Source organism: Crotalus tigris, unplaced genomic scaffold (genome assembly GCF_016545835.1).
Source record: "Crotalus tigris isolate CLP2741 ecotype Arizona unplaced genomic scaffold, ASM1654583v1 scf7180000019200.1136910, whole genome shotgun sequence".
Taxonomy (NCBI): Eukaryota; Metazoa; Chordata; class Lepidosauria; order Squamata; family Viperidae; genus Crotalus; species Crotalus tigris.
This window is the reverse complement of record NW_024097429.1, coordinates 411,166-434,653: the sequence shown is the minus strand read 5'-3', so window position 1 is coordinate 434,653 and position 23,488 is coordinate 411,166. Positions and strand designations below refer to the sequence as shown.

The 23,488-nt window shown below is 33.2% G+C and overlaps 1 protein-coding gene across 5 annotated transcripts in view; it reads left to right on the top strand.

Annotated features, from left to right (window-relative positions):
• IFT80 (intraflagellar transport 80) overlaps window positions 1-23,218 on the top strand; it is a 56,551-nt gene extending 33,333 nt beyond the window's left edge. For all 5 annotated transcript variants that reach the window (XM_039361100.1, XM_039361099.1, XM_039361098.1 and 2 more), the window contains 12 exons: window positions 2,833-3,012; window positions 8,165-8,283; window positions 8,910-8,984; window positions 10,144-10,307; window positions 12,279-12,343; window positions 13,394-13,529; window positions 14,739-14,886; window positions 15,735-15,906; window positions 18,078-18,167; window positions 18,349-18,521; window positions 20,049-20,172; window positions 22,547-23,218. In XM_039361100.1, the coding sequence (XP_039217034.1) occupies window positions 2,833-3,012; window positions 8,165-8,283; window positions 8,910-8,984; window positions 10,144-10,307; window positions 12,279-12,343; window positions 13,394-13,529; window positions 14,739-14,886; window positions 15,735-15,906; window positions 18,078-18,167; window positions 18,349-18,521; window positions 20,049-20,172; window positions 22,547-22,660 (1,560 nt within the window). In that variant the 3' untranslated portion in view covers window positions 22,661-23,218. The remainder of the gene's footprint in view (window positions 1-2,832; window positions 3,013-8,164; window positions 8,284-8,909; window positions 8,985-10,143; window positions 10,308-12,278; window positions 12,344-13,393; window positions 13,530-14,738; window positions 14,887-15,734; window positions 15,907-18,077; window positions 18,168-18,348; window positions 18,522-20,048; window positions 20,173-22,546) is intronic.
• Window positions 23,219-23,488: the final 270 nt, after the last annotated feature.

Below are 23,488 nucleotides of genomic sequence, written 5' to 3'. Positions count from 1 at the left end.
TTTACACTCTAGTAATAGTGTATAAGCATTCCACTGATTCATTCCTCCATGCACTAAAATTTTTAATTTTATATAATTTTTTAAATCATAGCTATAGATATATTTGAACATCATTTTCAATTGTTACTGTTTTAAAAAAGTTTTCACCATTAACATATAGGTTTGGCAACTAAGAATAAGAATATATTTTTTTATTAATCAGAATAGATTAATATTCTCTCAAATGTATTATGAATTGATGGCAGGCTCCACTTTTCTTCTTGTTCTCTACTCTCTACCTGTCCATCATTCTTTTTTGTAATTATATAGTTGTATTTCTCATTTTGTACTTTTTGTTTATTTTTTTACTCTATTATCTTCTGTTCACACTGTTTTAATTTCTTCCTTTTTATTGTTATATGGAACATAGAGTAGCCCACATTGAGACAGACAGCAAATAAGTTTAATAAATTAATAAATTTAATAAATGTAATTCAGGGATACATTCTTACTTCCCATAAAATTTTCTGCTGGAATAATACAGCATAGGAATAAATGTTTGCATCCCCTCAAACATTTCATTGAGTTATTATTAATTATTTGCCCAAATCTATATCCTATAACTTGCAGTTAAACAGAGGGATTACTTATCCCTTATGTACAGTAAGTTATGAATAATAATGATTAATTTCTCAAAATTGTTCATAGGTTAAATTAGCTGTTTCACTTTATCATTAAAAAAAGATTGAACTTGAAATTACATTTGATGTGAAATCAAATCAAGATATCTGATGGTCTGCCTTAGATTTTATCTCTTCCTTACTGTGTAACATGTTGTTATAGAAATCTCTTATTTTATATTAGTCACATTGTCTTCATAACCAGAATGCTCTTTAAAGTAAGTTAATGGGGAGATGTTGTTTCTCAGTCCAAACTTTTCATTCTTCAAACTGAAACATAGTTTTATTAAATGTGTTCTTTATATTGCTTACTTTTTTAAGAACCTAATTACAAGACTCTTGTAAGTCTTCTATCTGAATCCCTGGTTTTGCTATCTTCCAGTATGAATGAAATTCCAAATTCCAAATGAACTGCTTTATTATATAGTTTTAATGAAGTTATCTCCCATTCTCCCTGCCTCTTATAACCTATAAAGAATTTTCCTATTGACCCTCAACCTTTTAGCATTAAAACAAAATGTTTTCTATTTTTCTCTGCCATTATTGGCACTTTTTCCCTTAAAATTTGAACTGTCAAGACTTGGAACAAGAAATATAATTTTGAAAGTGCCATTATTTTAGCAATTACTATTCAAGTATTTCTAGTGCCATCTTTTTCATTTATTTTTTTAAATAGGAATATTCCTGAATGGAAACTTTTATAATAATGTACTGCATTTAATATACATTTGTCATTAAAAACAATATTAATAATGTTAAATAAAAATTGTTATTGTGTGAAATCATAGTAATGTTGTTATTTTATAAAAAGAATATTTCCCTTATCTATGATAATCTTGTTTCAATTCATGTAAAATAAAATAGATATATACAGTGCTATTAATCATATGTCTAATATGCAAACATATAATGTTTACATAGATAATAATAATAATAATAGTAGTAGTAGTAAAGTTGGAAGGGACCTTGGAGGTCATCTAGCCCAACCCCCTGCTCGGGCAGGAAACCCTACACTATTTCGGACAAATGGCTGTCCAGTCTCTTCTTAAAAACTTCCAGTGTTGGAGCATTTACTGCTTCTGGAGGCAAGCTGTTCCACTGATTAATTGTTCTCACTGTCAGGAAGTTTCTCCTTAGTTCTAGGTTGCTTCTCTCCTTGATTAGTTTCCACCCGTTGCTTCTTGTCCTGCCTTCAGGTGCTTTGGAAAATAGCTTAATTCCCTCTTCTTTATGGCAGCCCCTGAGATATTGGAATACTGCTATCATGTCCCCCCTTGTCCTTCTCTTCGTTAAACTAGACATACCCAATTCTAGCAACCGTTCCTTATATGTTTTAGCCTCCAGTCCCCTAATCATCTTTGTTGCTCTTCTCTGTACTAGATAGATAGGTAGATAGATAGATAGATAGATAGATAGATAGATAGATAGATAGATAGATAACCTTTATTGTCATTTTTACTGTGTGCACAATAGCACACATTAAAAATGAAATTTAGTTGCTTGCTCTCAAAGTGTACACATACATAACACACATTTAAACATACTATATACAACATATTTATAGACCTACATCTTTACATATAAATAACATATAAATATTAATCACTGTTCATCTTGAATACATAATGGAAGGAGGAAGCTTTAGAGTTCACAAGGTTAATACTGTATGGAACAAAACTGTAACTGAATCTGGATGTTCTGCTTCAGATACCACGGAGCCTCCTCCCACAAGGTAACAAGGAAAACAGGTCGTGAAAAGGATGTGTAGTGTCCCAGACAATCTTGTGGAACCTGCTCAAGCAACACTTATCTGCTATGTCCTGGATGAAAGGGAGGAATTGCCAATGATGTTTTTAGCCATCTTCACCAATCTCTGCACCGCCTTCCTGTCTGAAACAGTGATGCTTCCAAATGAGATTGTGATGCTGTATGACAGGATGTTCTCATTGTCCCTCTGCAGAAAGTTGTAAGGACAGGGGAAGGAAGATGTGCTTTTCTCATGCAACGCAGAAAATGCAGGCACTGCTGTGCCCATTTCACCAGTATCTTGCTGTTGAGCGACCAAGCCAGCCTACGTGTTAACTGCACACCTGGTTTATTATATGTTTTATATATTACACTTTAGGATTTTTTAACTTTTAATTTTAAATTATTTTTAAAAAATATTTTACAGTGGTCCTATGCTTTAGAGAAACCAAACACTGGCAGCATATTTAATATTGCTTGGTCTACGGATGGTACACAATTAGCTGGGGCTTGTGGAAACGGACATGTGATTTTTGCCCATGTTGTGGAACAGCGCTGGGTATGGAAAAACTTTGGAATAACATTAACTAAGAGAAGAACCATGGAGGTATGTATTGGCTATTTAACAGTGGATTATTTTTTAAACACAACTTTTCTCTTCAAAACAGTTGATACATTTAGATATGATTTTTGTGGTTAACAGACTTGAATCAGAGACTTTTTTTTAGAATTTACTCGCATTAAGTCAATAATATCATATTGTTCATGAAGTTAACATATTACCATTTAGCTAGGTAGAACACCCTTCAGTGTGTTCCCATTGGAATGCGCATGTTGGTTCATGCACTTATGAATGTAGTCAAATGTTTAAACCTAGAGTGATCTCTCTATAGTCATGTATACTCAGAGCAGGGGTCCCCAACCCCCGGTCCATGAACCAGCACCAGTCCATGGACTGGCACCGGGCCACGGCATGTCAGAAACTGGTCCACACAAACAAGCAAAGCCCTATCTACGGGATGCAGACAGTACATGAAACCATACCCTCTCTGGTCCCCGGAAAAACTTCTCCATGGAACTGGTCCCTGGTGCCCAAAGGCTTGGGGAACTCTGCTCTAGAGTACATAAAATGTGTATTCTAGCCTGAACTGATGCTTTCATTGGCTAGAAAGTCAGAATCAAAAACTATTTTTATATTGGAAATGGTTTTGTAAAATCTGAAAACAAAGTCAGTACTTTGGAAGCAATAACATATTTGAAAAGCTTAAAAAAAAAAACCACCCGTATTTGTATGCAGTACAGCTGTGGTTTACCATTACACCAGCTGCAGTGTTGTCGGCTATTACTGAAGTGTTGAGTTTTCTTTTGTATTGTTTTTTGCTAAGGGCAGGTGTAAAAGATACCTGTTTTCTTTTATCTAAAAATCAGTAAATTAGCATCCCTTCTCCCAAACTATAATTAAACTGATTAATATATATTTCTGTAGAATGTTGATGGATATTATAATTGCTCTGAACAAAGTATAATACTAATCACTTTTATTACTGGATACTTGCAGACTCAATAAACTTGAACAGTTTCATATTGCGTATTGCTAAAATAAGCGTACGAATATCTACAGCAAAAAATAAAGAGGACTTTTATTAAAATCTTTTAATAAAATATTTTGGGGCAACAGTGTTTTGCTTTTTTTTAAAAAAAGTTACATTTATAGATCCCAAACACGTAGTTTACTTAAAAATGGGTTTTTATCAAAATTGTCCTACAGTAAAAACTGAGCCAGATCAATCTAGAAGTACAAAATAGTATTTCATCTGGCAAATGTGCTATATTCCTCGGAAATACAGTGACCCATACTATCACACAAGAGGACTAGAAGATAATGCACAATTTCTGAATTTCACATTTAGAATAGGAATTTAGATCAAATTTTTTTAAACCTGGTTGCCCAATATTAGACTCTCCAAATCTTTAATTAAGCACTTAATTATCATATGGCATTTTTAATGCTGGTTATATAATAGGAATATTCACTGGATGGAATGTTATGAGTCATTGTCTGGAAATATAGAAAACAAAATTGTTAGCTAAAAATCATATACTCATTTCCACCCATAAAATTGAATGAATGTGATAAGCCCTGAATCTAGAGTTGCGTTATACTTATAAAAATATCTGAGCAACCTATACAATGAAATCTTTATTAGTAAAGTGTACTACTATTACTATGTATGAATGCTAGGTACACAGGATACAATATTGGATTGCTTTAATTTTTAGTTGGCAAATAATGCTTCTCTCTCTAGTTTATATTATTTTTATAATTAATTTCATTATGTATTTCTGTAAATGGAAAGCCAGTACTAAGTAAAAAGTGGATCATTTTTTGTATTTATTAAGTAACTTATCAATATTACACCTATTCTTATTTGTTATCATTGCTTTTTTTAAGGAGTACTGACCCTTTTTATTTTCCAAATGTTAACTTTTTGTTAAGGTTTTACTGAAGCTATTGATTGATTGATTTGATTTGATTGTCACCCATCTTGCCTCAAGACAATTGATCCTGGGCAGCTTACAACATTTTAAATAGCCCCTAACACATGTCTAAATCCAGTTGAATATCTTTCAAAAATGAAAATATGTGGGATGGATGCTCCCACCAGATAGATTCATAGCTGGTTTAAGAACAGGGCTCAGTTCACGGTCTTTAATAGTACCAAGTCAAATGGAATGAGGTATCCAGTGGGTATCTCAGATTTCTATCCTGGGCCTAGTGCTCTCTCTTTCATAAAGATGTAGGTGATAGGATAAATAGGATGCTCATTCAGTTGGTAGATAACACAAAATGGATAGGGAAGAAGTACTGTTAATACTTCCGAATGATCTTGATAAGCTTGAATAATGAGCTCCAGCCAACAATATGCAATTCATCGACAAGAAGGTTTTGCACTGAGGTAAGAAAAATTACCAGTACAAGAGAGGTGGTATCTGGCTTGTAAATAGTACTGTGAGAAAGATGTAACTGTCCTTGTAGGCCACAGATTAAGCATGAGCCAGCAATGTGCTGCATCTGCCAAAAATTGCTAATGAGATCATAGGAAGTTCTGTGTTGCACTGGTCAGATCACACTTGAAATACCATATTTGGTTCTTCTCATGATAATTCAAGGAGGACACTGGGGAACTGGAAAGAGTACAGAGAAGAGCAACAAAGATGATGAGGTGCTTGGAGGCTAATCACTTTGAAAAATAGTTAAGGGACATTGATACATTTAGTCTAAAGAAGCCAAGATCCAGGGGAAACATGATAGCAGTCTTCTAATACTAGAAGGACTGTCAAAGAGAATAGAATGTGAATTTATTCTCCATAACTCCCAAACGTAGAACAAGAACTAGTAGGTTGAGGCTTTACAGAGGAAGATTCAAAATCTAATGAGGAGGAATTTCCTGATCATGAGAGCTATTAAGCAATGGAGCCTCTTAAAGTCATGGGAGCTTATTGGAGGTTTTCAAGCAAAGGTTGGACAGCCATTTGTCTGGGATGGTCTGAGAATTTTTACTGTGTGCAAAACTGCTAAAGTAGTGGAACTTACTTCCCAGTAAATACTTAAGGAATACAGTTTATAAGTTCCAATTGACTATGAGTTCCTTGCAACCATATAAAATGAGTTATTCTTTCTACAGATTTTTTTTCAAGAATTTCCATTTTTTTCTGATGTATTAATTAAATGCCTAATGCCAGCTGTACAAAGCAAAATATAGCAACTATTTACAATATGATTTGATGATTTTTTTTAACATTTTGAAAATCTGTATTGTGATAATTGTTTTAAACAAATCGAAGGGCTTCGTGCATAGTCATGTGCACTAGAGTCTCTTTGGAGAGCCAGGGTGTAGTAGTGTTTAACAATATGAACTATGGCCAGGGAGACTCAGCTTCAAGTCCACTCTTAATCATGGAAGTTCACTGAGTGATTTTGGGCCAGTCTAAACTATCCAGTAGTTCAGCGACCTCCAACATTCATCCATGCAGTGGGGGAGGAGTGAAATAAAATAACACACATTCTTTCATTCTGCACAAAAGTTAATTTGCATTAACATTAGTCTGGTACTTTAGAAAAAAATACTTCCAAGTGCTGAGAGGTGATAAGGAAACATTAATTATAAATTCTGCAGGCAGAAACATGGATGTGCAAAATGAAGCTCTCCAGCGGTGGAATGTTATATCACTTTTCCCTAGAATGTTTTCAACTAGGTATTTTGGGGTGGTGTTATTCTGAAAGTACACTGAATAGAAAGTAGTTTGTGATGACTAGATGTATTAAGCATTAGAGAATGTCCTGAATACTGTGAACTTTTCCAGAATATTCAGATTGGTCAATTCAAGGGGATAAACAGAATGTCCTGGAGAAATGAGAAGTAGTCTGTTATCAGTGCATCTCATTGTATATCCCTACGCAAAGCTCTTCCAAGTGATTTAATTATTACCAGACCTAATTATTATCAGAGTGTTTAAAGTGGCAGCAAATTTGGTGATCTGTTGTAAATAGTGTTTTTGCAAACTGCAGAACATTATCAGTTCTGTCAATCAGATTTTAAGCTGCTGTGATGTGCAGAGGAAGAATATTGACTATATATGCATAGAATTCTCTGGGATTTTTGGTAAAAATGAAAGTTGAGTGCAGATATGGGAAGAGATACAAGAAGAGTGTCTATCTGAGCATAATGCGGAGTCCCACCCATGAAAAATTGATAATTCCCATGAGCCAAAGAAGTGTGGCAGAGGGTCCCAATATAATAATACCAGGAAAATTGCAAATTTCAAAGGAAAAATTGATATATTATTATTTCGGAAAATGCCAAGAAAAGGAGGAGATATTTTAGGTTAGTTTTAGCAAGGTTTCTGTGTCATAGAAACTTCCAGTAGATGGTGCATTTTTCTGATAAACTAAAAAAAGTCAACTGAAATGCCTCAATAGGATTGGGAGTGAGGAGAGGTTCACAGCCTACCTCTACTGACATTTACACATATTAGCTTCCTTAAAATGCAATCCTTTGCCCATTTAAACTTTTAGAAATTATCTGAGAGTGAGACAGGTGGTGCTTACATCTGATAAATAAAAATATCCTGTTAAATGTATGGAAAATATTTTTGTCAGGATCTAATCTGGTAATTTTTACATTACAGCATTACAAGTCTTTTTGTAAGTAGTCCTTTGGAATTCATAAGAGTGTACAAAGCATCTATTTTTGAATTCCCAATTTAAGCAGTCTCAACTTAAGTGAATACTTCAGAAGCTCCTCACTTGCACAATCTACTCATTGCACAAGAAGAGAACAAAAAGTATGGTATATGCATATGTGGAAACAGCTGGGAGAGCTTCTGAAGTAGCTGTACAGAGTTAGAAAATATATGATTACTTCACTGATATGATATTTTGCAAGCACTCCTGCATGTTCTGAAACACTCCTTTCAAAGGATATGCCCAGCTCTGTTCTGGCCATCTTTAAGCTAGGTGTTATAGAAAAGGATTGGGTCCTTTTGGTTAGATTTGGCTTGGTTCATTCTCTCTCAATATACTATGTGGTTTTATTTTTAAATAATTGCTTGTATTTTTTGAAAAGTATTGGTTTTAATTGCTAAATACAATGCTGAAAAAAATGATTTTTTTTATATTTATTATAGTTGACTTAAAATTGAAATGCTCTACTTACATATTTAAGTTTGATTTAACTATGTGCTCTTGTTTTTATTAGGTTCGTAATGTACTTAATGATGCAGTGGATTTGCTGGAATTTCGTGACAGAGTCATTAAAGCATCTTTGAATTTTGGCCATTTAGTAGTTTCAACATCTCTTCAGTGTTACATATTCTCGTAAGTAATTAGAATTGAAGAGATATCATGTGATAAATTTTAAATATGTAATAACTTTGATGTGGTTTGATTTAGAGAAGCAGCCAGGATTTAACAAATAAACTACAGTATAAACTTCAGAATTACACATGGAATTGACTGAGTACACTTAGTTTCCTATGAGCAAAGCTTTTGTAGTGAGCCCATATGGTTTCCTTAACAGAACCCTGTCTTTTAATCCAGTTATGAATTTTCCAGAACTCTAATTGATCTGCTTAGCAAATTACTTATGCCAAATCACTGAACTTTTTGTTTTATTTAAAATTCTTTTTAAATGGTGTGTATGTTGCTTTGAAGGAATATGCAATGTACTTGTAGGCTACAACTCACACCTACATGTCTATGTACATTTTTTTAATCACAGCAGCTGTAACTAAACAGTGTTATAGTGATAACAGAAAGTGCAAAATGCAATTAGATAATCTGTTTTTAAATCAAGTAAAAATACTTGCATATATTCCTTTTTTTTTTGCAATCTTAGCACGTATAGTCTTCTTGGGGTTGTATATTTCTGTATAAAATAAAACATTCGTTAAATGCTTTGTATAAACAATTTTTAAATGTGGATTGCCTTCCCTTTATTTTAGAGTTAAAAACTGGAATACACCTTTAATCTTTGACCTCAAAGAAGGAACTGTCAGTTTAATTTTACAAGCAGAAAGGTATATATTTTAAATGACTCTTTAGACAATTTATTTTTATTAAAGTAAAATTTATTCAAATCTCATAAGGTATTGCCATTTGCATTGATTTCAGTAGGGATTGACAATTCCACATTCCCTTTTTTCTATGGAGTAACAGATCAACCATACTAAATGAATCTGACCATTTCTCCTATAGTTGGAACTACAGAGTAGAAACAATAATTTGTCGTCTCCCCCCCCCCTTAAATGAAGATGGCAGTGTACTGTTTATTTTAGGTCTGTCACTTGTTGGTTGTAACTTGAGAGGTAAAACAAATATCTGCTATATCTTTCTAGCAGGAGAAGAATGGCAGTGGCTTGGTGAAAAAAGATATATTGGCATTATCATTCGCCTAATGGCTGCTGGAAATGGTTGGAGCTGTAACTACTGTGACTGGCTTTCATCCTTATCTATTTGGAGTTGGAGAGGAGGGTTATTCGGGGAGAAAGGGAACTTGCTTCTTTCTGGAAAGGCTTGTAGTTGGCCTTGTCTTAAAACAGTGTTTAGCCCAGTCCAGCCCAGCATTGCCCACTGAATGCTTATTTTACCAAACCTTCTTCCAAAGCAAGTTTACATCCAGGTTTAATCTATTATTGGAATAGGTTATTGATATTATTATTATTATTATTATTATTATTATTATTATTATTATTATTATCTCATTTTATAAACTTCTTTTTTACACATTGAGCACCTGATTGGATGCTGAGAATGAGATCCAAAATTAATTTTTAGAAAACAGCAAGCAAGAGAAAATAAATTTGTTATTTGCTGATCACTTAATACAGTGTTAGTCTGTATTGGCCTGAATATAAATTGGTCAGCTGATATTCCACTGCTTTATACAAATAAATTAATTAGAAATTTATGATGTTCTGACAGTTCAAAAATGGTAAAGGTATCTGTATTCTAATATACGCATGTTAGATAAATGAAACAGGATTTATTTGATAATATTAGACACCTATATTGGCAGAATAGAAAACCCTAAAAGCAAATGCTAGCATAATATATTATAAGTTAAAATAATTGAATAAACTTGTTAAACAGTGCAAGCAATTTACAAATCAATTAGATTAATTTTACTATAATATTAACCAAGTTATTGATGGCCATAATCTCACCCACAATTCTTAGGCATTTTGTTCTTGTTGATGGTGGAGGAATCTACTTATATTCCTATGAGGGACGTTTAATTTCCTCTCCAAAGTTTCCAGGAATGAGAACTGACATACTGAACGGCCAAACTGTATCCTTGAGTAATGATACATTATCTATAAGGGACAAATCTGATGAAAAAGGTATGTGTGTATGTATATGTATATGTATATGTATATGTATATGTATATGTATATATATATATATATATATATATATATATATATATATATATATATGTTTAATGTAATGTTTGAAATATGATTATATGTTAATTAAAATATGTGGAAAAAATATGCTTCCTATATGAAGTTAAAATATGATTCCGAAAAGATTATTCGTTCTCAGATATGAGGATGGTAACACAATCTCCTCCTTGGAAACATGTCTATCTATGATAATCTACTACCCATATGTATCTCTTGTATTTTTTTTTTAAAAAATGAATGCTTTATAAAAGGTAATTTAGATAGAAAAGCAATTCTGTTTGTTTTAAAAAGCAAACAATAAAATATTTGTGGAACAATATTAATTGCTTAATATGTTTGGAATAAGCCAACACATCACATAATACAGAATCGTGTTCTTTGTTCTTTTTTTGAAACACTTTTGCCTTTTTTGTCTGTTTTAATACTCAACAAATTAAAAAACATATCTATAAATTTTTACCCTTTTTTATTCTTCTTTGAGAAACAGTGGAGTTTTTATAATGTATTCAGTTTTCCTTAAAAAAATTTCAAGTTATTATCATAAGTATTTGAATAAAAGCTTTTGTAAAAGCATGAGCAATGAATCAGAAGGGAAAAAAAGATCCCAACTTTCTGAAGTCAGAAGTTACTTTCTTGTGTTTACACAGCTGGCTGAAACTAGCACTGGACGCAACTCTTTTTTTCATATGTAACCAATAAGTTCAGAACAACACCTGTTCTTATAACAGCATTTTTTCCTGCCAATATAACTAGTGACTGCAAACCAATATCCTGTATCCTTCTAAAAAAAAAGTCATGATATACAAATTGAAGAATCTTTGAAAGTTCAGTATGTTTGCTGCATGGAATATAAATGAGATTATCAGTTAGATTTGGCAAGTAATATTGAACTGTTTATATTGTGTTTAGAATTAATAATCCCTCTAAATGTTTTTGTATTCTGAGATGGTTACTGTATACTAGCGTATTATTACTATAATAGTCCAGAAACCTCACATGCAGAAATATTAGTTATTTAATCTTAAAGTACAGATTAGATAAAATTAACATAATAAAACACTGTATTTTTGTATTTTTGTTGGCTTTAATGAGAATCATGCAGCAAAATATTTACCCCCAAATGTTTTCACTTTTGCTGCTTCAGCACCAAGTCTGCATTTACCAAGAGCAAATTGAAGTTTGAGATTCCAAATAAGTTTGTGATAAAGTCAGCCTTCCAAGAAAGTATTTCAAAGTAGAACATCTTAAAGTAGTTCAAAATATATTATAAAAAAACAATGTATCGATACTTACTACTTTTATTTATAACATTTATTTACTTATTACAAATATTCACTTTACCCCACTCTTCAATTAAAAAGACGACATTACAATATTAGTTTTAAAAATCCATTCCATTCACTGGCTTATGCTGCAGAGACAAGGGGCAAAGCAAAAAGTGATGGGAAGAAAGAAGGAGATGGTGGTCTTATAGTTAGAATCTATGAGGCCAGACTCAGGGACTGTGAGACTCAATACTCAACTGTGGGCCTTCCTATGTGCCTCAGCATTATTCTGTTTTTCATCAGCCAGAAGAATGGTAGAGTTATGAAAATACTAAATTGAATCAAAGTTATACAACATTTTATGCCTTGAAAAGAAGAATAGAGGAACAGAAATTACTGTTTGCTAGATTGAGATAGCAATGATCTCTCAGAAGTGACTTAAAATTTGCACCAACTGCACAGTAAAAGTTATCAGTGTCCTTATTTGAACTTTTAAACACATTTGCTAAATTAACCTAGTAGGGTCTCCACTTGATACGTTTTTGTACTGTATACCATCATTATAGAAAGAGACTTATGAAAATATACCTACAGTATATATTTATCAATAATCAGCTTTTTATCTGTTTTTAAAAAACAGTTATTTATCTGTTTGAACCTTTATCTGGCAAACAACTAGGAGATGGAAAACCTCTTAGTCATAAGGTAAATAATGTTTAATATTTCTGTAGTTTATATTGGAAAAAAATATAATCTGGTGAATAACTTATATCAAGATGTTACTGGCACTGAATAAATTTTTCTATCTTCTATTACCGTAACATGTTTCAGTTTGAACTCTGATCAGTCTGAGCAGATTCATGTAGAAAGTGTTATATGGTTATTAAGAAATTAGTTGTATTCATTGATGCTTATACAAGACAGAGTTGCAGGAAGATTTTTTTAAAAAAATGTATAGGGGGTTGGACTAGATGACCTCCAAGGTCCCTTCCAACTTTATCATCATCATTATTATTAGAAAGCTGATGTTGCTCAAGCCAATAATACATTAAGAATTTGTGTCCCTTGTCTAGGCATCTTTTTCACTTGTTCTTATAACATTAAAATACTGACTAATTTTTATTTGAATGAAACTTTGTTATTGTAGTCATATGCCACAACTGTTCAACTGGAACATGTTATGTCATTTTAATCTCTTTTTTATGGTAATAAGAAAAAAATTTCTTTTTTGAAATGAGGAAAACCATTTAATCAAGCATGAAGTTCTCTCAGTCTGAAATACTTAAATACTAGCTCTGACTTGAGGACCACACAGTAGTCTTAAATTTGTGGATTAATAATTCTTCATCTAACTATTTTCTAAAATTGTTTTCTTCCATTCCCATTTTATGTGATTCTGAGCTACTAAGTTCCATTGGAAAAGAGATTGAGAAATAAAATATAGATGTATTATATGGAAAATCTGTACTTCCCACTTTATATCACCTTCTACCAATGCCATTTATAAGAACATATTTTCTAAATTATCTGATATTTTATTTATTACACAAATTTATATGGCTGCTCAACTCTCACAGTTATACTTACTATGTTATAGCAGTAAGTATAATATGAGTAAATTTTTAATTGATAATATTGTACTATATTGTTGATGCTAGCAATATTAATAATTAGATCTGAGAATGTAAATCTTTATTACTGTAAAAAAATCTTGCTTTGATACAAATGTGAGTTTTGATTCAAATATTTTTACAGACAGAAATTGTGGAAATTGCCTTAGATCAGAAGGGTCTTACAAATGAAAGGAAAATTGCTTTTATTGACAAAAATAGAGATCTTTATATAACTTCTGTGAAGAGATTTGGAAAAGAACAGAAAATTATCAAAATAGGTAAGAACTGGCTTAACTCCCAACCCGCATATTGCAATTTAACAAAGTGTTCTAAAATTGTGTGTTTTAGTGATTATATGTAATTTGTAGAATATAATTTGTGAGGAAAGAATGGTACAAAAACACCTAAATATGTTTTGTTTCTTGTTTAGAATTTGTTTGCAACAAGCTAATTTCTGGATCATCTCAATAAATTAGGAACCCCAGAATCAAACCTGTAGTCTCAGTGAAGTCAGTGAATGCATCATCCTATTTGGTTTCATCATTCTAGAAAGAGAATGATAATGGAAAGATATTTTTTTTTTTAAATTAAGGAGATAGCTCTTTGAGAGTGAAGGTTCATTCTCTGAGCTTGTGGGTTGGTTTCTGAATGTTTCATTACCAGGCAAGGTAACAACTTCAGCAGAGTTTAGGGCATGTCAGTGTCTGTATTCTTCTATTTATAAGGGCTTCAGGTGTGGGTGTGTCAAGTGAGGATCTGTGGGGGGTCAGGTGATGGGTCATGTGTGAATCATCAGTGAGTCTTGTGATGGGGAGGTTACATCAGGTCAGGGTCATTGGAAAATGAACTGCTGGTGGATGGGGGCTTGTGTGGGTTGGTTGAGGGTCGGTGCTGTCTCTCAGATAGTTCTTTATTGTTGTTTTAAGAACAAAACTAATTTAAATTAAATCAATATCACAGATGTCCCTTGTGCTTTCTGTAAAAATGTGATAGTTTATAAAGCACTATAAAGCTGTGATTTTCACTGTGGTTCACGGAGATTCACTACGTGTTTAGGTGCAGACTATAGTTATCGCCAACACCTGCTCACTACTGAGACCTTCCTCCCCAAGTTCATTGCCAATTACTTGGTTCATAAAAATGGATTGGTGGTTGAAAGCTCATTCTTTATAGCACAGGCATTTAGGTGAGATGGACAGGATAGAAATGTGTCTCTCTGTGTGTGTGTGAGAGAGAAAGAGAGACAGAGATGATCTAGGTAATAGTGAAAGTACTAAAATTATGAAAACAGGTTTTGAATGCAATTATCAAATGTGAGTCCTAATGACTAGTAATGTAAGCATTTTATTTTGAATACAGAAATATGTTATTTAGAATCATATCCCAGTAGAGAAGAGATGATGATACTGCTGTTTGCAGGCTAGAATAGATTATTTACCCAATTTAGTTGATATGTATTTATTTAGTTTTTTTGTCTGTTTGTTAAGGAACAATGGTACATACTCTGGCATGGAATGACTCATGCAACATACTATGTGGACTGCAGGATACACGTTTCACAGTCTGGTACTACCCCAATGTAGTGTATGTAGACAAGGATCTCTTGCCAAAAACTCTCTATGAAAAGGATGCAAGGTATTTCTTATTTGTTTTATATTCCATTAATAGTTTTCACTAATAAAATATTTTTAATCTAATCTTTGAGACTGAGACTGTATGGCACAGGCAAACAACAGTTTCCAATCTGATACTTCAAATTATTTGAGGAGCCAGGAGTACACAAAAGGTCTTTAGGATTTGATCAAAAAAATTCAGCCTGACTGTCCTCTATTTTGGATGTTTACAGAGGGGTTGGACGGTGGAAATACATGCATTTTGCCTTACAGAAGTTAGATATTTCCAACCTTATTTTGCCACTTTGGCACCAAAAATCAGGGCACTGAATGCCAGCCAATTTTAGCCATGTTTAACTTTATTTCTGGGGTTTAGGCAAGATATGTAATTGAAATGCATTTTGTTCTGCAGAATTTAAATTCTTTTTTTTAGCATTTTTACATATGTACCCAAAATCATATATAACAAATTGGCCATTTTGTTTGAAGACTATAAATGGAGTTTGTGGGCAGGGGCACTAACATGAGCCATGGATTATAATACTTAATAGAGAAATACCTAACTTGTCAGTTGCCAAGTTTACTAAATATGACATTTCAAAATACACACTTCCAGATTCTTTTGGACTGAACAATTAAAAAAACAGTATATAAAAAATTGGGCTATATATTACTTCCTAATCTGTAAATTCTAGATTAGCACAACGGGAGTGAAGTGTGCAGTCTTATTTCTATCACAATCAGTGCATACTCAGAAAGAGATCATGGTTATTATTTTAAATGGAATATCTGTCTGTTTCATAGGTACTCTATCTAAGCTACATTAATACTAAAATAATGTTTCTGAAGCGTGTCTGTTTTTTTCAATAGTGAATTTAATAAAAGTCCCCAGATCTTAAGTTTTGTTGGCAATCAGGTAACAATCAGAAGAGCTGATGGTTCACTTATTCACATTAGTATTTCACCATATCCAGCTATTCTTCATGAATATGTGAACAATTTGAAATGGGAAGATGCCATCAGATTGTGTCGCTTTGTCAAGGTAAATATAATGTTAACTTTTAGAAAAAGGTTACTGGGGTGGGAGACATATTATTCTTTTAATTTTAAAACACAGATTACATTAATGCAATAATCCTTTCAGACGCCCATCATAAAATGCTTTCCAAGGTAATGTTATTTACCTAACTTGTGATGCACTGAAAGGGACCTGCTGTTTAGAAAAACTATACATACTGTATCTTCTACAGATAGTCCTCGACTTACATCAATTCATTTAGTGACTGTTCAAAGTTACAACGATGCTAAAAAAAGTGACTTATGACTGTTTTTCATACATACGACCATTTCAACATTCCCATGGTTACGTGATCAAAATTCAGACGCTTGACAACTGACTCATATTTATGATGGTTGCAGTGTCCCAGGATCATGTGATAAAGTTGTGTAATCTTCTGACAAGCAAAGTCAATGGGTGAGCCAGATTCATTTAACAACTGTGGCAAGAAAGGTCATGAAATGGGGTAAAGCTCACTTAACAAATTTCTCACTTAGGAACAGAAATTTTGGGCTCAATTGTGGTCATAAGTTGAGGACTATCTGTACTTTCAAACTGCTAACAGTACTCAACTTCAAATATATTTTAGATATGTTTCTCTGTTCTTTGTTTATAAAATGGAGACATTTGCTTATGCTTTAATGTTTGGCCGCCTTTCAGATTATATTTGCCACCAGAGAGTTATGTATGCATTTCTGAGCAGCTTAACTGTATGTTTGGCTGTTATCACAACACTATTTACATTCTGATTTCTGTACATAAGAACAGTCATTTAAGGATAGAAGAAAAAAAAGGAATATACAATAGCCTCCTGGTTGCTTATCATAAATTCCTTCTTTCTTCCTTCAAGAATAGCTTTTTTATCACAGTGCACTAGTGCATTGCATCTCCTAGCAACACATACAGTAGTTTTGTAACAGGTATAAAATGAATGCAAAGGAGAAGGCAAACTGAACAGGTTGCTGGATCCTCTGTGGTTACCAATGTGGCAGGAATATTTGGTTCCTTTTAAAAAAAAATCTTTTCTTTCTCTTCTTTTACCTTTCTAGTATCCTAGATAACTGTCAGATATGATGGTTCTGATAATCTCTTATAATCTCTTTTCTCTGATATTACATTCCATCAGGTAATGAATGATGCTGTGCAAAGCTTTCACAAGAAAGCATCCCCTTTGAAATGATTAAAGCAGCTAATTTCTTTGCATGTAAAGTGAAGACAATTAGAAGCAGTTTCCTTCTTCCATGCCTTTTTCATTCTTCTTCCCCCATCTTCTTAGAAAGCTGCAAGGAGAGGAACAAATTGGGCCAAAAGCCAAATTATTTTAAATATTTAATATTATATATTTACATTTCCTCTACTTACTGAAAGAGAATGAATTATAGATACCTGCCACAAGTATCCATTTGCTCTGGAAAAGTGCTGGTTAAGTAAATAGAATTCTTCTGTATCTCAGTTAGTTTTGATTCACTTATGTTTATTAAATCGTGTATCTACTATAATGAGAGCAAGTAAATATAAATGATATTTCCTTGCTAGTTTCCAATAGCCTGATGATTAGAGATTAACTTCAGGATTAACATGAGACAACCAGTGAAGCAGTAAATCATTTCCTAATCAAGAAATTATCAACTCAGACAAACAAACAAGCATTAAACACTAGTTTAATCAAGGAATTACCACAGAAACAACAACATTCCCACAAACACTGGTAGAGCAAACTAGGATATATAAACAGAGAGGAAAACCCATTTCTTTCTAACACTGAAGATGTTACATAGTCAAGTAATGAAATGTCTGCAAGCAAATAACCAATCTCAGAGAGCACCAAGGATTCAACAGTTCAACCCTGAGCTACAAATATTCTCTTTTATAATGTATCTAAATGTTTATTTTTATGTTATGAGAGGTGACTCTATCTTTCTATCTTCACACATGTGATGATAAATCATTATATAATGATTTATATATTGCAGTTTTTTCTTTATTTTCTTTATTAAATGTGCATGTGATCTGGGAATACAATGCACTACAAATGTATAAACATTGATAGCCAATTGATTCTTAGATAATGGTTAAATTATATTCATACCAATTTGGCATAAGATAAATATTTATATTCTATAAGAAGAAAAGTTATTTTAATATGTTCATTTCAGGATCAAACATTATGGGCTTGTTTAGCTGCTATGGCAATAGCAAATAAAGATATGAACACAGCAGAAATAGCCTATGCATCAGTTGGCGAGGTAAGTAGTTCACTATTTAATAACTTTAATAACTTTAACCAAATATTTGAAAATATTTAATGCTAATCCTGTTGCAATTTAAAGGATTCTTGGCATTTGTTGCATTATCTAACTTATTACAAAACAAGAATTTAACCAACTTTATTGTGCCTATCACATTTATTTTTTAAAAAACCAACAGATTGATAAAGTTCAGTTTATCAGTTCCATGAAAGATCTTCCATCAAAAGAATCAAGAATGGCTCATATTCTGCTTTTTAGTGGAAATGTCCAGGATGCTGAAACTTTGCTTTTGCAAGCTGGACTTATTTACCAGGCGATTCAAGTTAATATTAATCTATACAACTGGGAAAGGTAATATGGCTCTTATATAATGTATTATAGTATATATTTTTGTCTTGGTTCTGATCTAGGTTTAACAGTTTAAATCAGTATTTCTCAACCTGGGCAGCTAGAGGATGTATGGACTTCAACTTCTTCTGAGAGTTGAAGTCCATACATCTCCAAGCTGCCAAGGTTGAGAAACTCTGGTTTAAATGATAACTTACATAATTTTATCCCTTTCCAAGTCCTATTTTTTTCCTTTCAAAACGTTGATGTAATATATACAAAGTTTGTGACATGGCATGTGGAATTGTTGATAAAGAAGCACAAGCTTCTTTATCAACAAGTCCTATTTTGTTACACAGATGTTTCTAAAAAAGCTTTTGTACCTGATTATAACATCAGTACCTCTTTAGCTCCATGTATATCTGATTATGTATGCTGCTCACTTGGCTGAAGAACAAATAAGGAATGCACCTAAAATGTATTTTTGGGGGGAGGGGGTAGTTCTTTGTCTCACTGCTTGCCTCCTTTGCTTCCCTTAGAAAGAAATTATCCCGAGTTTAGAATGATTTTGATTTTCATGATTTTCCTAACATAAACCTCAATGCTAAAAATGCCACCTGTGAAATCTCTGAAATACCACAAGTAGCCTTAGCTATTCTTCTCTAAAAGTTCAGATTTTGTGCCAATCTATAAATATGGAGCAGTGGTGTTCTCACCTATTTTATAATGAATGTGACATATGTTAACAATGGAAAGTAACATGGACATGCTAGCTATTAACTGATAAAATGCATACCAACTCCCAATATATATACTTAGATTTTCTGAGCAGTGTCTCATTTTGACATTGCCTAAGCCTATTCGAGTTCAGTTTAAACAAGATTGATATGCTACAAGGTTTTTGTTTCTGGTCCTTTAAAGAAAAAAAAAATGTTACTGACAGCTGTGCTAATCTCAAGTCTTTGGATGCAAAGCAATAATTGTTACATTGTTAATAGGAAGCTTTTACTATTTTAGAAAGTTAAGAGAGAAATTTGAAAGTTTCCAATCTAAAGTTTCATGAATAGGAAATGTATGTGATGTATATAATGTTCTGATTTTCATATTCTTATTGTACATGTAGAGCCTTCTACATAATCATAAAAGAATGGGAATAAATTTTTAATTGAACTACTGTACATTAGTAAGCTGCCACATGATCCTTAGAAGGGGGAATAGGAAAGTAAGAAGGTTCACCAGAATTGTTCATTGGTATAAAGATTGTTACTTTTGTTTAAGCCATCCAACAATTACAAAGACCACTACTTGCCAGAAAATATAGCTTAAAATTAATAGAAAACATAAATAAACTTATTTAATGGGGAAAGTAGTTTTCAATTAAAGCAATTGTTGTCGGCCGTAATGCTTGGTTTCTTCTTTCTTTATGAATAGAAAATGTTTCATTAGTGCGGTTGCTGTACAGTGGGCATATTTATAAAACCAAGGCCTTTATGATCAGTTTAGTTTCTGAGGTCGGCCTGATGAGCTTATTACTGCTTTGCTTTCTTCTAGAGCGCTAGAACTTGCTGTGAAATACAAGACGCACGTTGACACAGTGCTGGCTTACCGACAAAAGTTCTTGGATGACTTCAGTAAAAAAGAAACGAATCAGCGATTTTTACAATATGCAGAAGGGGCAAGTATTCTGTGGAAGTTGAGTTATACTTTTTGAAACTCTGCCTTATAGCAATGAAACAATTTCAGACTGTAAGCCAATGTGTATTTAATAACACTGTGTGCTTGTACTTTAATTCACAGTATGAAACAAAATCAACAACTTGATTTTTTTTTTTCAGGATTTCCACTTTGAGGCTCAGTTATTAGCATTGATGGAATAGGGCCAAAGTATGTTAGGAGATATCTCCTTACTGTTATGAAAATCATACTGTGGAAATACTATAGAGTTAGATAATATAGGTATAGAATTTTTATTTTATGGGAAAAGACAAATATTAAGAGCAGTTTTTTGCTGCTAAAGCTTTCAGGTTTATGATTTCATCAGTACAGGCTAATACAGTGAAAGATGCTGTCTTAGCTTATTCTGATGTGGCATTCTGAGGAAACATTACAACAGCCAACATGCTGCTTAGCTTATTAAAACTTGTCTAAGGTATACTGAGTTTTATCTGAAAATCATATGCTGCTTTTGGCAAACTGCACCATAATGTTCACACTCCTTTGCATAACAAGATAGAAATTTAGAATACTGTCATATGGGACTCTGAGCCAATAGTATCTGGCAAGTTTTGAATATACTATAATACATCACAGAAACAGCCCCCTGAAACAAGATAAAATAGTTGTGGTAAAGAAAAGTTTCATATGGCTGTGAAATCACAGCAGCTATCATGCCATATTTGATGGAAGTAGAGTCATAATACACAGTTGGCAAGGAAGAGACCTGAAATCCAAATAATTTTATTTCAGAATCTAATTCTCATGTGATGCAAATTTATCACTGAGGGGGCAAATATAACACATTTTTGGACCCAAAGAATTTGATTAATAGTAGGCAGTTTTTTGGATCTTGGTGATTTAGTAATTTTTTAAAAAATCAGCTAATTCATCAAACTGAGATCATTACAAAAGAAAATGGGCTATAATATTCTGTTTTTCCTTCTGTTTTGCAAAATATATGTATTTTGTAAAATCAGACTATATGAGTTGGAAAAAAATCTCATATAGATCATCCAATCCAAGCTTCTGTTCAGTGCAGGAATTCTCTCTAACTAACCCATCTCTGGAAGGGTGCTATGCAACCTTCTTTGAAAACCTTCAATATGGGAAACTAAAGGACTCCTCACCATTATTATAGGCAATCTGTTCATCTACTTAACTGTTCTTACCATCAGGATATTTCTCATCAAATTGAATCTCCTTTATTTTCTTTTAATTGAAACCTACTGGTCATTTTTCTGTTCTCAGTTTCAAGAGAAAACAGGCCTTGCTTGTTTTTTTACTGGTTTTTTTAACCAGCTGTTTTAGCAGCTCCCTTTCCAGCACTCTTTTCTGTGCTGTAAGGTTCAAAGTGCTATGTGAAAATAAAAAAATCACAACCTCATTTTATGTACAAGTAGTCCTTGGTTTATGTCCATTTGTTCATCAACCATTTAAAGTTATGGTGACAGTGAAAAAATGTATTTATGACTGGTCCCTTATTTTCTGGCCATCACAGCATCCCCACAGTCACATGATTGTGATCCGGATGTCTGGCTCACAATTTTGATGTTGCAGGAAACCACAATCACATAATCGCCATTTGCTACCTTCCCTACCAGGTTCCCACAAATAAAGGGCAAACTGGCAAAGAAAGTTGCAAGTTACTCTGATAACCTACAGTTGCTCTCACCTACAGCAACTCCACGACTGGTACACAGTCTCCACCGGCCCTCTTAGGACTCCCTTGACATGCACGATCGGTGCTGGGATGCCAAAGCCCTCTTCTAGCCTCTTTCAATTCACATGCTGCCTGTCTTGGGCGAGCTCGTCCTTGATTTGCACAGGGCATCCACTGGGCCTCCCAAACTCACCCCAGATTGTCTTTACTCATGTGCAGACGATGCCAAGCCTCTCAGGTAATGTCTGGCTCTTTCAGCTCACATGTGGCTTGCAACAGACCTCCCCTTATCCCCAGACCTCTCCTGGCCTATTCCGTACCTTACAGCATTGTCTACTTCTCATCTGGGACTCCTGCAGCTCCCTCCTTAATGACCCACATATCTTGAGGTTACAACAGCTACCAGGACTGCCAGGATTGCTGTCACATTTGGTCTTTTCTATCATAATAACTATTATTTTTTCCCCTAGCTTAAAATTAAGAAGAATTTTGAACCAAAGATAAAATGCAGCACCAGAACAGGCCTAAGAAACCATCTTGGGCCTAAGGAAACCCCAAATATATGAGATAGTTTCCCACATATGCACACACAAAAGCATACTTGTAATTTTTCCCCCTGCCCAAATAAAAATATTTTTTCTCTTTTTTTCCTCCCTCCCTCTTGATTTTGCAGCTTGATGTTAACTGGGATAAAATCAAAGCTAAAATTGAGTTGGAAATTGCAAAAGAACGAGAACGAGCTACTGCTACTCCAACAGTCAGAGGAAGCATGATCATTCAGCGCTGAGAGATGTATTGATTATATGAAATATGAACTTTGTATATGTCATTCAGTATTTTAAGCTACTGATAATATTTGTATACAATGCTTAGTTTCTATAGTTAGTTTAAAAATGAATTTGAATGAATGTAGCCTGCTGGAATGTTAAATACATTTTTATTATAATGGTCATATAGATACTCTAAATGAATAGATTTCTAATATTGTATAAACTGTTACTATTAATGATGCATATTAAATCTGTTACATAAACAAATGGTCAGCTATTCTTGGTACCAACAGGCTATTCTTGTTCAGCATGAAATCTGAGAATACATTTGCTTTTATATGTAGGAGTTTTTAATGATAAGAAATATATGGTAAGACATTTTCAGAAAATATTCACAGATTTAAGTTAGCACATGCAATCTTCTTTTGTCAAGATCTTCTTGTTTGTTTATTTATATTATACAATTGTACAGTATTTAAATAAGCTGTTGTTTGGAATGAAATCATTTTGGGATTGGTAAATCATGTTAAATGTGTAAATAATTTAAAATGTTATGAGGTTTAATTTCTTGTAAATTTATCTGTTTGTTTATTATATTAATATCGCTACTTATAAATTCTGGGAGGCTCCCAGTCAAACATTAAGACACCATTAAAGCTATATTTGGTCTAGTGCAGGGATAGTCAACCTTGGCTTTTTTATGACTCATGGACTTCAACTCCCAGAATTCAGGAATTCTGGGAGTTGAAGTCCACGAGTCAAAAGAGCCAAGGTTGACTACCCCTGGTCTAGTGGTTAAGGCACCAGGCTAGAAAGCAGGAGACCATGATTTCAAGCCCTGCTTT